The sequence below is a fragment of the Gavia stellata genome, chromosome 24 (genome assembly GCF_030936135.1).
Source record: "Gavia stellata isolate bGavSte3 chromosome 24, bGavSte3.hap2, whole genome shotgun sequence".
Taxonomy (NCBI): Eukaryota; Metazoa; Chordata; class Aves; order Gaviiformes; family Gaviidae; genus Gavia; species Gavia stellata.
Genome location: NC_082617.1, coordinates 8,030,434 through 8,044,197, shown reverse-complemented (window position 1 = coordinate 8,044,197; position 13,764 = coordinate 8,030,434). Strand labels below are relative to the sequence as shown.

Genomic DNA, 13,764 nt, shown 5'->3' with positions numbered 1-13,764 from the left:
CTATCCCAAGGAACTGCATATAACAATGCAGAATAAAAAGTCTCCTGTAAAGGCCAGCTTTGTGAACACTGGCTGCTCTGGTTTTGTTGCAGTGTTTTACCCTGGCTACCAATCTAAAGCTCTGGAAGGACATAGAGTCATCCTGCGGATGGAACTTCAGGCGTGCCAGTGCTTAAACTGGAAGAACTCCCCAATGCAATGGGCAAGTCTCCCCATCTCTTAAGATCCGAGAGTAGATAGCAAGCTTGTTTTTTTAGGAGCTCCAGTGATGCAAAAAGCTTCAGGAGGTAAGGTATTATCTAATCCTGGCTTAAATGGTGGAAACTAAGACTCAATGATTAAATGCCAGGTCAGCAGAACTGCACAATTCCTGCAGGGAATCAAGAACTGAACTCTGCTCTTGGCAGTTTCTGCTTGGGGTTTAGCTTTGGGGTTTAGCTGCCTTCTGCAGCTCTGAATGGACATCTACCCAGATTATTTTATTCTGTGTTCATCTGCTGATATTATTGGCCTGACTCTAATTGACACTGTGGAACATCAAGGACACCTGCTCTTTTGTTTGACTAGGGCTGAGGACTGGGATACCACCACGTATTTTAATACCCTGGGTGAAATTCCAGTTCATGTCAAGGTAATGGATGCTGTTTGGCTGTAAACACAAAAGGTCTGGAAAAAAAATGCTAGGCCTGAATTATTTAAACACAGATCAGATATCTTGTTACCTCTGTCTCTAGGAAGTTAGAGTATTTATCACAGGGGCTGAAGGTTTGCTTGGCATACACTCTCTTTTGCAATATGTATTAACAAATAGTGGAGAAAGGAAAGTGAAACATGTAAGCAGTGAAACCAGGACAAAGTGGGATTCAAATCAAGTAAACCCTTCCACTGCAGTCTGGAGAGGAAGACACACCATTCATTTCAATATTTAGCAAATATAAACCGAGGAGGGAAGGATCTGAGGAGCTCTGTGTGAGTGGATGTGCCTTTTGCAGAAACCTCTTGAAAATCTTACCTCCAGAAGAATTTTGAAACCAAAATAATCAAAAGCAAGGAAAGAGTCATTGGGTGAAAGAAAGAAGAACTTCCTTCAGCAATGCCTTTCTCCTCTAGCAAAAATAACAGATGGGAGGTATGCCTGAGACAAGAAACTCAGTCCGCTAGCAAGTGGAATGCAATACTTGAGAGACACCTTACAAATGGTTGCTGGATCTGACAGCATCATCATTGTGCTCACGGCCCTTTCATTAACACAGGAGCACAGCTCTTGTCAAAGCAGACAGTGCTTTGGATTTCTTGAGCACCATTGTCTCAAGACAACTTCAAGGATGACCAAGCCTCCCCTACCTCCCCCAGGGATGAAGCTTCAATAGACACGCTTGGAGCAGAACACCTATCTTCATCAATGTTCACTGTAAGAACGGTCTGAGGACAGAGGAGAAAAGCTTTGCTCTGCCTGACCCTTTGGGCCTCCGTTTTTGCCTGGTAATTAACAAAATGAACATTTTGCCATTCAGTTCTAATGAACGTATCACAGTCACCACTACTTTTGTGGCTCTTTCTTTGGGCAATGACAGTAAAAAGAAAAGAGGTTTTATGAAATTTCCAATAATTGATGCAATTAACTCAACTGACAGAGAGAACAGCAGCTCAACCACCAAAGAAAGTGATGATGACAGGTCAGACTGATTTCAAAAGAGAAGGACCTGAAGCATGTGCGATAGGAATTTTATGAGGAAGCTTTCCCATTGTAGACACCTGTGCATTCACTCACGTGAAGAAATGTGGAAAAAAGGGTTACAAAACCCAGAAGTTTGGAAGATAATATTCCAAGGAAGCATCTAAAATAGGAAAAATTTATTCAGTTTCGTATTCTGTACTCTTCCTTGTGTGGTACATAAGACCAGAACTAATTCACACAGCTCTCTGCTTTTAAGTTGCAATGGGAATTTCTGGAATGAACACCTGAAAATGTGGTTTACTGGATGCTTTTCTGCACAAGAGATTGTAAGTCTCTGTCTTGAATCCACTAGCTACAGTTCCATTCACTACGCCATTAGTTATTTTTTTATTTATTGTTCAGAGCCAATTGCTGTACATGTACTGAGTCCAGGCTGTAGGCGTCTAAATGGTAGAATACTCTACTAAATATCTCACAGATAAGCGTGGGTGTTCATAGCGGGTGGGTCAAAAAAGTACCTGCTTTGGTTGGACTGGAGAACCCGAAGCCTTGAGATGCCACGCTTCCACCACCAGAGCTGAAAGTCCCTGTAGGTTTCTGCTCTCCGAAAGATGAGCTGCCAAATCCAAAGGTCTTTGCTCCACTGTTTCCAAATAAGCTAGAAGAATCTGGGGAGATGAAGAATACTCATGAAGCTCATAGCAGACAATATGCTATGTTACGCTTCATTAACTGGATCAGGAGAAAGGGAAATTCCTTTTACTTCCCCAACCCTCAAGCACAAAATAAACTCACTGCAAACAGCACTCTGCAGAGAGAAGTCGAGTTTCCCCCTATTCCTACAGGGCTCTGTAGTTCCACCAAGATCCATTCTGGATCTGATGGACCACTAACAACCCTTTATTGGTACAATCCAGCAAATCACAGTGATGGATGATTTGTTTAGTTGCATCCTGTGACACAGTCACTAAAAGACATTCCCTCAAGTGAGAAATCACAACAGCTAGAATCAGTCTCTCTTGACAACACGAATATCAGTCCGCCACAAATTAAAGATTCTCAGCTATTTTGGCAATGGCCAGTATTTCTTAACATGACTATCTGACAGGACCTTAAAGTAAGAGCCAAACTTTTCCAGCCTTACTGACAAATAACTCAAGGTTTCATCTTTCACAAGGCTACATAGAGTTTTAGCATCTAGTGGCAGGACACAGAATAACCAAAGCTTTTCTCTGGTGAACCATCTGGTTTATTTCATCACAAAACCCAACACTGCAATAAAGGAGGACTAAATTAGCAAGGTTAGAGAACTGACTTCAACCATTAATCCCAATGGATCATTAAAGATGTAATAAAAGAAATGGATTTGCTCTCCCAAGACTTGAAGCGCAACTTCTAGCCACTTGCAGCTAATTCTACAGCTTTCCCTTGTTCCCCTACTTTTACATCTTAGACACTGCTTCCCCTTCTTTGTGCTTTCTACCTGCTGGACTCCACCCCTTCTGCTTTCCTTTTCTGCCAAACCCAAGTCACAAGTGATGAAATAATGAAGCTGGGCAGTCTCATCAAATAAAAGCCACACTTAAGAAATCATTATGAATAGCTTTTGTGACATACAAATGTATATAACAAGCGCAGACCTGCAACAGCTGCACATGAAAGCCACGAGAGAGCCCGCTAGTACTTCAAACTAATTGCTACAGCAGACAATAACAAACATGCATCTCATCTCAAGTCTTAGACTATTACCAAGACCTGTTAGCCCAGAAAACTCAAGACTAATGTGTTTTTAACTTGACTCTGGCATTTAAAAAAATAATCTTTATACTAAAAGACAGTTATTGATTCTTGCCTTTACAGTTAATCCTTTATAGCTTCTAGAAAAAAATTCTAATAGTACCTTCAAGTCCCTGGTACAAAGGAACCTGCAGGTAGCTTTAATGTATTCTTGACTACTTTTCATGCCTCCTTTTGTTAGGTTGGTTGGTTGGGCCAGAAGCAACATGTGGGAGCATTGGTGTAGCACCTCACATGCAGATTGATTTAGCTAAAACACGTGTGGACTGATGCCTCTTAGCTGACAACCAGAGCAAAAGAAAGGACAAGTGCTGAGTCCCTACTCCCAAAGAGGGCTTTAACACAATTCCTCTCATCTGCCCAACTTTCACGATCTTTGTACAAGTTTATCTGTGAGAGACCCACCCTGTCTATCAAATCTGGATAAAAACTGATAAAAGGAACTCTGTAATTCTGCTTCCTTAGCAAAACAGACTACATCCCCAAACCAACTACGGAGCATATTTATTTTTTTTCTCTATATCCATGTGACTGAAAAAAATCACATCTCCTCCTAGACATGAAAAATGACTGAGAGCTTATCCATATCTCATAGCAAATTTTGATACAATATCTTGCACATGGTGCATAAAGATAGTAATTTTTAGGACAAAGCTGAGGAAACTGCTATCCATCACATACTTGTTCACTTGGTTTCTCCTCAGCATAGGATTCTTAACAATTTTTACAGTGTTAGGGCAGATGAAGAAATAATTAAAGCTTTCTAACTTCCAACCAAGATGGAAGCAGAAATTCAGTGACAAGAATTTAGAGTATTCAACTTTAAAGAGACATTTGGCCAAGAATTCCCTACAGAACATAGATACTTTTCACACTTCTTGCATCTGCTCGTTTGTTTCAGTGGCTTTCGTACTTGTTTTCCATAAACCTAAAAGAAAAATTCCGGATTACACATCATGCATACTCTCTGTCTCTGTTACCCCTAGAAGCCTTCCATGTTAACACAGAATTTACTCAAAGACGACTAACGTCAGAAAAGCAGATGGAATCGCAAAAGCAGATGGGAATCACAGCACATTTTGTATTCTTGTTTTGTTCACTTACTCTGGGAAGCTGCAGATCCAAATCCTCCACTGGAGGAACTGAAAGGATTCTTATTGGCTGCATCCTGACTTGGCTTTCCTCCCAAACCACTGAAGAAGCCTCCACCTCTCCCACCACTTCCAGCTCCAAACAAGCTTCCACTGGAAGAAGATGGCTGCTAGAACACGAAAAGGATAAAAAAGGGATTTAAGTGAAGTCAAAGCAGCACATGCCCCTAAGGCTGATTTTTCTGTCTGGCCTATTCCTCTGGATGTACAAAGGGGCCGATGAACCAGCAAGCAATTACCTTCCAAGATGTAATGCAATGAAATCTTATTTGTCTGTCTTAAACCTGGTCTATGGTACAGAGTAACACCTTTGAAACCTGCTCTACACTGCCCACTTTCCACTTAGCATGGAATAAAGGCAGGTGACTTACCGCATCTCTATCTTATCTTGCATGTGATAAAATGTTTGTGTCTCCATAACCCTTGAAAAACATTCACGCAGATGCTGCTTTGGTGCCCACAACAATAGCAAGTATCTTCAGTACAGGCTGGGACACTTTTTACTGAGCATTTCAAATTGTATCTTTTTTTTTTTTTTTTTTTTTTAATATAGCAGAAATAGCTAGGGAACCCTGAACAAGTCCACTATACATAACAGTCCCTTGTTTCTACAAAAGCAATAAACACTTGCCTGGCCAAAGACAGTGTTTCCAGTATTAGCTGCTTGCCCAAACACAGAACCTGTGTTACTGGAACCAAAACCTGCTAAGAAAAGAAAGGCAAATAAACCACCAGAACTATTACTAGGGTATAAAAGACAACTCAGGGAGGTGACATTAGTCCAGAATAGGGAAAGGACAGGTCTTCCATGCCAAAACACAGGGATACATATGACGTTACCAAATGTATCTAGGTTGGACAAATTTAAATTATGTGCCAACACACAAAAAACAAATTCCATTGAAAGATTATTTGAAAGTCATTCTCCTTTTCTCTTTGTCCAACTCAAAAACAAACAGAAAATAGAAGGCCTTGTTCACTTCTGGGATTGTTGCTAACAGTATAAGAGAATTGGATTTCTGTTAGATTGCTATAATAATGCTGCAAGTCATGAACAAGCACTGTAGCATTCTGATTTCCCTTGTGCAGGGAGGAGCATCTGAGCTTTGTTACCTAAAGATTCCCGTTATAGATAATGAAATGTTTTGATTAAGAAAAAAGAACTCCCCATTCCATTTCCCAGTTCACTTAAATGTGCATTTTGTAATAAAACTTGCATTTCTATAATTAGGAACACCTTTCTCAAGCAGAGTTCACTTCCCCCAATTTAACTATTCTCTGTTACTGTAGTTAAAATGAGCAAGCAGTTTGCCTACAGTGCCATCATTTTTAATTAAATGAGCCTAATTAGTTTTTCTTCCTTGGAAATACATGTTCTCTATCATTACTATGTACTTTTCACTTTTCCCTGTGAGCTCTCTGAAGATTGTACAGAGAAAGCTTTAGAAAAAACCCAACAATATATTGTAGCAATGTGGAGAACAAAAAGAGACTGACAAAGCTTTGGTCTGTGCAACTATTCCGTGTAGACAGGTAGCTGATGGTCATGTTACCGCTATATTTAATTGTGAGATGTTTCCAAATGCAAAAGCGGATTTAACAGATTAGTTCCTTGCGAACCCATCACTTTGAGGGCTTAAGAGATTTTTTTGCCATCCCAGATCATGATACAGTACCATACCTGGCTACACATCCACTGTTGCACGTACTCAATGCAGCCTACTGAAGGAAGAGCTGCATCTGTATTCGTTGCCTTAATTGCGGCCTCAGAGCTGCCTTGCCACTTCAGTATAACAATTTACAACAACATACTAGTTTAAGATCTTTTACACTATGCTGAATCCAACCCACTTATTGTGCAACAGGCAGGACAATACATAATTCAAAATTAAGTCAAGCTAGAGTTGGAAGTACAAAACGAATGCAAGATTGGATTGAAAAAAGCTACATTCAGAGGCCTACTGATGAACAGCAAAGCAGAGCAAAAGCTTCTTTGGCCTCCAACATTAGCCTCCCCCTCACACACTGCAGCTCCTATTCTTACTAATTGAAAAAAAAAAACCACCCCAAACCAAAACCATCAAGTGCTATAGGGGGGAAAAAAAGGCATTAAAAAACATCCTGCTTTCCCCAGCGATATACTGCTCTCTGCACTTCAGCCAGACAGCACCACTGGGATATTGCATCTCCCTACAGTTTGTTCTTACCTGAAGCTTGGCAGAAGCTGAACCCAGCAGATGATGTTGTAGTAGTAACGGTGGCAGTGCTACCAAAGACGGATCCCCCTTGCCCAAAGCCGGTGTTCTGCCCAAATACTGGAGGGTTGCTTTGTCCAAACAACCCACCTCCAGTGCTGGCAGATGGTTGTCCAAAGGAAAAAGAGCTGGCGCTGTTGGTGCTAGCCGGCGCTCCAAAAACATTGCCACCACTTGAGGCTGCTGTGGAAGCCGCTGGCTGGCCAAAGGCTGGCATTGTCCCAAACCCAGACTGGCTAAAGGTAAAACCACCTGAAGAACTGCTCGCTGGTTGCCCAAAGGTCGGTGCTTGTCCAAAGGTTGGCTGACCAAAGCCTCCGGTAGTGGTGGTGCCAAAAGCGGAAGTACCAAAACCTGAGCTGGCGGCCTGTGTGGTAGCAGTGGCAGTGGACAAGGTACTGGTGGTGAGTTGCCCAAATGGAGAGGATGCTGTGGTACCTGCTGGTAATTGTCCAAAAACAGGTGGTGTGGAAGGAGTCGTAGTTGTATCACCAGCAGGCTGGCTAAATGCCGAGCCAGAAGAGCTGGAACTTGGAGGCTGAGAGAACATCGAGGATCCTGCAGAAGTCGGGGCAAACACAGAGGCACCAACAGCTGGACTCTGAACACATGTAGTAACATCAGAGGTAGCAGCCAACGCACTTGTGGCTTCTGCAGGAGAGGCAATGTTTGTTGTAGAGGTTGTCACTGAGACATTCTGATCTGGTGGGGCAGATGCAGAGACGGCGGGAGGCACCGGTGCCTTCAAATCATTTGTGGAGGCAGGAGTAGCAATGGCATCAGGAGGAGGTGCTGCCGATGTGGTGCCAGGGCCCGCAGAGACAGTGTCCCCGGCTGTGGTCTGGGGTAAAGTGGGTTCTTTAACAGACTCTGAAAGCTGTATCGGCTGTGGCTGTGGTGACTGCGTCAATGGAGGTGAAGACCCAGCTGCTACAGCTTCATTTTCAGATGGCTTTTCTGACACAGATGGTAATTTGGCATCCCCTGCACCCTTATTAGAAGCTGCAGCAGGGACAGCAGTTTGTGATGAACTCAAGAAACTTCCAAATGAGAGGGACGTTGAAGCAGGGAGAGTAGAAGGGGTAGAGGTGGACGTGCTCATGCTGTTTGCTTGCTGAATACCAAATGAAAAGGTGGGTTTGTTGCCACTAGAGCCTCCAAGATTAAACACCCCAGAAGACCCTGTGTTGGTTATCTGGACATTGCCAAAGAGACTGCCTGTGGTACTAGTGCTGATGGACGGGGATGCCGTACCAGCCGACGCGACTGATGTTGAAGCAGCTTCTCCAGCTTTTCCTAATGACAGGGGAGCACCAAAAGTAAACCCAGAAGGTATTGTAGATACTTTAGTTGACTGCGCTCCTGCAACACTGGTAGACAGTGATTTAGCGGTGGTCTTGGCATTATCATCTACTTGACCAACCCTTAGTCCTGAGAAGCTCCCAAGAGTTTCCCCAGCTAGATTGCTCTGAAACAAGTGATCTCCTGGTTTAGATGGAGAGACATCCAACTTGCCAGAGGCTGTGGAGGGAGCAGAAGATGTTGTTGCAGCAGGTTTGTTTGACTGGGTGCCATCTGCTGAGGAGCTATTTCCTACTAAGGCTCCTGAAGCACTTGCTGGCTTGAGGGACCCAAAAGCAAAGGAGCTCTCAGGGACTGCTCCAAATTTGGAGCCCCCTGCAAGCGAAAACGAATCGGTCTGGGTGGAGTCTTTAGCAGGGGCTGTCAGTGAGAGAGACAGAAGTTACAAACTGAGTTACGATATGCAAAACTCATTTATCGTTCTTACAAGAACAGCATGCTTTAGTGCTTCACGGATTGTTAGACAGTGCTCTTGCCTCAAACCTATAAAGTCTCTGACCATCAGGTAACTGTCACTTCCATGTGCATTCAGGAGACAACAGTGACATCTGAGGCCTTTATGGACAGGGTTGCAGTGACAAACTGTTACTTTCATGTCATAGCCTCCACTTAACCATCCTTCTCTTTGAGTACATACAATTTTAGCCTTTAGCTCCTATCTCTTTTTCAACAGTTCAATAAAAACATAAAAGAGCTGGTTACTACAGATTATTTGCTGTTAACACCATTTTCACCCCTTCTTACTTGGTTCTGCTAAACAATTCCTGACATTCACCACAGAACTCTGTTTAAACCAATGGCTCAGAACAGAGTTTGGGTCATAAAAATACTTTCTGGCCCTTGAAAAGTCTTCTACAGAATCAAATCTTTCTTTACAAATTCATCTATAGACCACCACCAGTTTCTATGCAGCCTGTTTTCAGCTTTGAAAGACTAGAGAAAAGCTCTCAAATGTAACTGCCAAAGCAGCTCCACTTACAAGATATACTGCTGTCCAACAGTGTGAAACTACTGAAGTTTTAAGGGAGACTGGACTAGTTTTATTTAATGTATTGTCATTTCATTTCTCAGCACCAAACACACACAAATTCTGACTTGAAGACATTGCATTGGTGTTTGGACTATGGGTTGCTTTGGACAAGGTACAGGAAATCTGCATGGAGATCAAATAACAAAGAGCAAAAGCTTCTTAGCACAGCTGATACTATCCTTGTGTTTTACCCTATAAGTATATTACGTATATTAGTAACTGACACTGAGTAATGTAGCATTTGTTTCCTCCTGAGGCACTGAAATTCCTTCTGTTGTTCTTCCACCACCAGCTAACAGAGGCAAACGTGCTCCTACCATTTCACAGAGCAGAGTGAAGTAACCGCCCTCACACAACGCTGTGGTTTACAAGTCTGTCTCCTGCACCTCCTTTAATCAGTGTCATTTACCTAAGCTTTTACATTAACTGAATCTTCAAGTTTTAAGCCAAGTTACTTCTCCCTGCTTAATGTCAACAGAGTATTAGTAGCATTGCTGTGGCTGTGATGGTCTAAGGATATAAGCAAGCCAAGATTTGTAAGAAGAGGTGATATCTTTTTTTAGAGCAACCAATAACATTGGAAGCGAGTTTTTGACCATACAAGCTCTTTTGCAAGACTGAAATTAGAGGCAGAAAACTTCAAGAATATTATAAAGCAGATGTATCGGTCTCCTTTTTCCAGACTGGGCAAATATGGTCTGCCTATGAAATGGAAAGGCAGGGTACATACCATCAACTCAATTTTAGAAGCAACACAAAGCCATCCCAAGCATTCCCCTCCCAGTACCAAATGCTCATTCCACTTAATGACAGCTTTCTGTGTCAGACCACCTCAGAAACTTTAAAACCTGCAGATTAAAGGCAGCAGAGGAAATGGCTACAGATGTTACCCTCTTCATAAACTAGTACCTCCTAGATGTTCTTGGCAGTAAATATTTTCCTTACTCTTAATTGAAAGGCAGGTGGCCTAGATTTCTGTGCATTACAGGGCACAATCCAGCATACATATACAATGTTATTGCAGCTACTGCAATCTTAATAATAGAACTGCAACATAAACCAAGAACCACATGAATTAGGAAGAGTAAGCGTTCTCTTAGCAGGGAAGAGATCTTGTTTGCACACTCTTCCAAACTAACCTTGCGAGGAAGCGAGGCTGGGCAGCGTCGGTGATGAAGCAGCTGATGTCACAACACCAAAATTAAATCCAGACCTAGGAGGAAAGAGGAGAAAGGAAAGAATGACACTTAGAGCTCAAAGTGCTGAAACTTCCAACCCCGTGATTAACGCAACTTGGAGACTCAGATTTCCAGTACAGACTTGCATAAAGTCAGGCACATAGGCACAAGAACAGTTTCTCCAACAACTAAACAGGCAGAGCAAAGCATGCGCGCAAACTGGGCTCCATGTTTCCCCTCTGACAAGGCTTCTAGAGGGTTAAAGACAGTCAGAGTTCAAAGTTCTTTTGACCACCCCTCATCCTCTCATATTCCTTCCTTTCTGCTGTATATTTCTTCCCCATTCAGCTCGGCAGCTGAATACCATGCACCAAATCCTGATAGCTTTTGGGAGACTAGCAAGAACAGAAGCCACAGTGGCGACTAGAGTTTATTTAAAATTAAAAGAGCTAAAAGGTAAGAGTTGGTGCATGTACAAAAGGGAGTAACTGGATACTACCACCCGTCAAAAAGGAGATCACTCATAGCAAGACAGAAATTACTCTTGATCTTCTTGATTAGTTACAGCAACATCTCAAAGCAACACGATGTTGTATCAAGTTCTCACAGACCTTCAGATCTCACTCAGGTAGGCTTCCACAAACATGAAGGTCTTCCAAGAATTCTGGTGCAACCCCTGCCCCCACAATCTACCACCTGCAGGTGCCATTTTACAGTATTATGCAGCTTGTAGGTAACACTTGCTCTAACAGCTGATACACTCATATTTAACATCAACTACAAAGAAATGCTAACATTCATACAGACCCCACAGAAGAAAATGAGAACGCTTTGTTAAGCTGTGCAGTTGTTGCTGGTACTGATGTCACCATAGAAGAAGTCACAGCTGTAACTGTTTTTACTGTCCCTTGTCCTGTAAGTTACAAGAACGAGCATTACAAATAAGAAAAAAGCACCTTGTCGTCCGACGATCAAAAAAGAAAGGAATAGTTTGCACACTCAGTCTGCAATTTTATCAATTGGAAACAAAACTTTTTTGCCACTTATACCAGATCTGATATTTGTGCACAGAAACATTCCTCCTACTGTTACGATGTCAAGAGAACACATGAATTATTTCAAAGATTTAAAGCAATAACATATATCTGATTAGAGCAGAGACAGGTGTCACCATCTTGACAATAAAAATTAAACAATAAAAAAAATAAATCAAGAAATCCTCGGTAAAATCTCTCATCAACATATCAAAACACATTTGAAATAAAGAGGAAGTGCTATCAAATTCAGGAGCTGACATTTTCAGTAAACCAAAATTTAAGAAGCATTTGCCAAGTCAAATATGATTCCTAGCTATTTTTACTGCTTCTTACCCCTGGCTAAGAGGCAACCTACATCCACGGATTAAAGGCAGAAGAGCAAGAGATGGATTTCAGGCATTTATGCAAGAGGCTTCTAAAACCATGTCCAATGCAAGCATTATTATTTAATACACGTTAAAAATCAATTCCTTCCTTCCCTAAGAGTTTCCGCTTCCCCCGTTTGCACTGAATGATGTAAACTGAGCATTCCTTTCCTTAGAAGCTTCTAAGCTGTGCGCAACAGACCACAGTATCTGAACTGGCTTTGAAATTGGTCATACATCCCAGTGCTCAACAGACCCAGTACCTGAATTAGCTCATTTCAAGCTAGTTCAGGTACTCCTACAGTGCTGCAGCCTATAGTATAGAAATACTCAAGTCAGACATCAATGTATGGAAAACCTATTCCTGTTACTTCAGGATGTAATCACTTTCCTGCAGCAACTTTTCATGTTCAAAAAACAAACCAGCAAAGATGTCTGCTCTTGATTTGCTGTCAAACCACAGCAGCCTTCAGTAGATATGCTTTCAACATTTCTTGTTAAGGGTTACACATTCTGAATCCACTTTGAACGAGGAATTGTATCATTGAATTCTAGATGCAGACACAGAGACAAAACATAGGGCTGTATACAAAACCACTTTCCTGCTCTTCTGTACTTTGGTTTTTCAAATTCTCTCCCTCCAGACTGGCACAGCAGCCTCTCAGTGGAGGCAGATCTTTTTTCCTCAGTGTTTTCATTTTCTGGATCGCGCACCCTGACAGGTGGCAAGAGACATCCAGGCCTTATTTCCTTCTCCACTAAAGACAATTTACCTGAGATTTTGTTGCCAGATGACGTTGGACCAGCTGTAGATGCCATAGGACAGGGTGCACACATAGAGGAAGGTGGAGTCTGACCCTTAAGCGAGCTTGTTAGAGGTGTCTGAAAACACAATAACACTTCAGGTCAGTGCAGTCTGTCCATTAACAAAGTTCCTTCTGACCTTGGTCTGGTATTATCAGAGTCATGCAATGACTTAACAACAAACTAGAGGAAGGTGGTCGAAGCACTCAGAAGTGCCCTTCAATCTTGGGCCCAAGATTATGTCTTGACACTTAAATACATGGTCAATACTCAACTTTTTCAACAAGTCTCTTGCAGAGGCCAGTAAGCCTCTATCGGCAACAGCTCAATGATTCCAGGGGACAAAGACTGCTGCGTGGTTTTTGATGTGTGGACATAAAACCTAGCAGCTTGTCAACCCATAAGAAATGTTTTCAGTAGAATAACAGGATAGGTAAACTACTCTCTCCCATGATTCCCTAGCATTTCTTTTTTTTGGTGAAATTTAGGTCTATCTACCTAATACAGTTTCCTCTGTTGTTAGTTACAACCCTTACTGCCGCAAGGCTGTGGCCACTGGAAAGCTGCAAGTCTTCAAAAGAGAGAAAAGGCAAGACATAACAAAGATATGCCTGGCACCACACTGTCGAGGTCACTGATAAATAAATGGTTTGCCAAGAATGCAGGGCAAGCTGTGAAAAGAGATTTTTTTAGATGACATGTTCACCGACAATTAAACCCCCAAACTGTGCTGCGCATGCACAGGTACACTATTCCACAAGGAAAGGGTTCTATATCAAGATACCTGTTTAGCTTGATTTGTCGCAACAGTTGCCAAAACTTGGTGGACTGCCTGGGCTGCAGAGTGAGGTACAGATGACCTTAAAAAGAAAAATTAAAATGTTAAATGAATGACTAGTCTAAAAGAGGACTTCCTCGCCTCTCAAAAAGCACAGCTTCCAGGAGTCTTGAACAACCACCTCTATTAAAGATTCCACACACAACTCCAAACGAACAAATCTGATTAGGGAATAAACCTCTTAAACGAATCAGTCGCATTTAACAAAGGAAGTCTGCAAGTGTTTTAAAGCTCTAGACTTAAACAATCAAGTCTTCTTCAAACGCTCT

The 13,764-nt window shown here is 42.1% G+C and overlaps 1 protein-coding gene across 1 annotated transcript in view; it reads right to left on the bottom strand.

The window, feature by feature from the left end:
- NUP214 (nucleoporin 214) overlaps nucleotides 1–13,764 on the bottom strand; it is a 44,058-nt gene that overhangs the window by 6,259 nt on the left and 24,035 nt on the right. The window contains exons 25-32 of the mRNA XM_059828692.1: nucleotides 13,442–13,517; nucleotides 12,627–12,735; nucleotides 11,259–11,364; nucleotides 10,413–10,486; nucleotides 6,834–8,603; nucleotides 5,258–5,328; nucleotides 4,580–4,736; nucleotides 2,197–2,346 (exon numbers count right to left, since the gene is read on the bottom strand). Coding sequence (XP_059684675.1) covers nucleotides 2,197–2,346; nucleotides 4,580–4,736; nucleotides 5,258–5,328; nucleotides 6,834–8,603; nucleotides 10,413–10,486; nucleotides 11,259–11,364; nucleotides 12,627–12,735; nucleotides 13,442–13,517 — 2,513 coding nt within the window. The remainder of the gene's footprint in view (nucleotides 1–2,196; nucleotides 2,347–4,579; nucleotides 4,737–5,257; nucleotides 5,329–6,833; nucleotides 8,604–10,412; nucleotides 10,487–11,258; nucleotides 11,365–12,626; nucleotides 12,736–13,441; nucleotides 13,518–13,764) is intronic.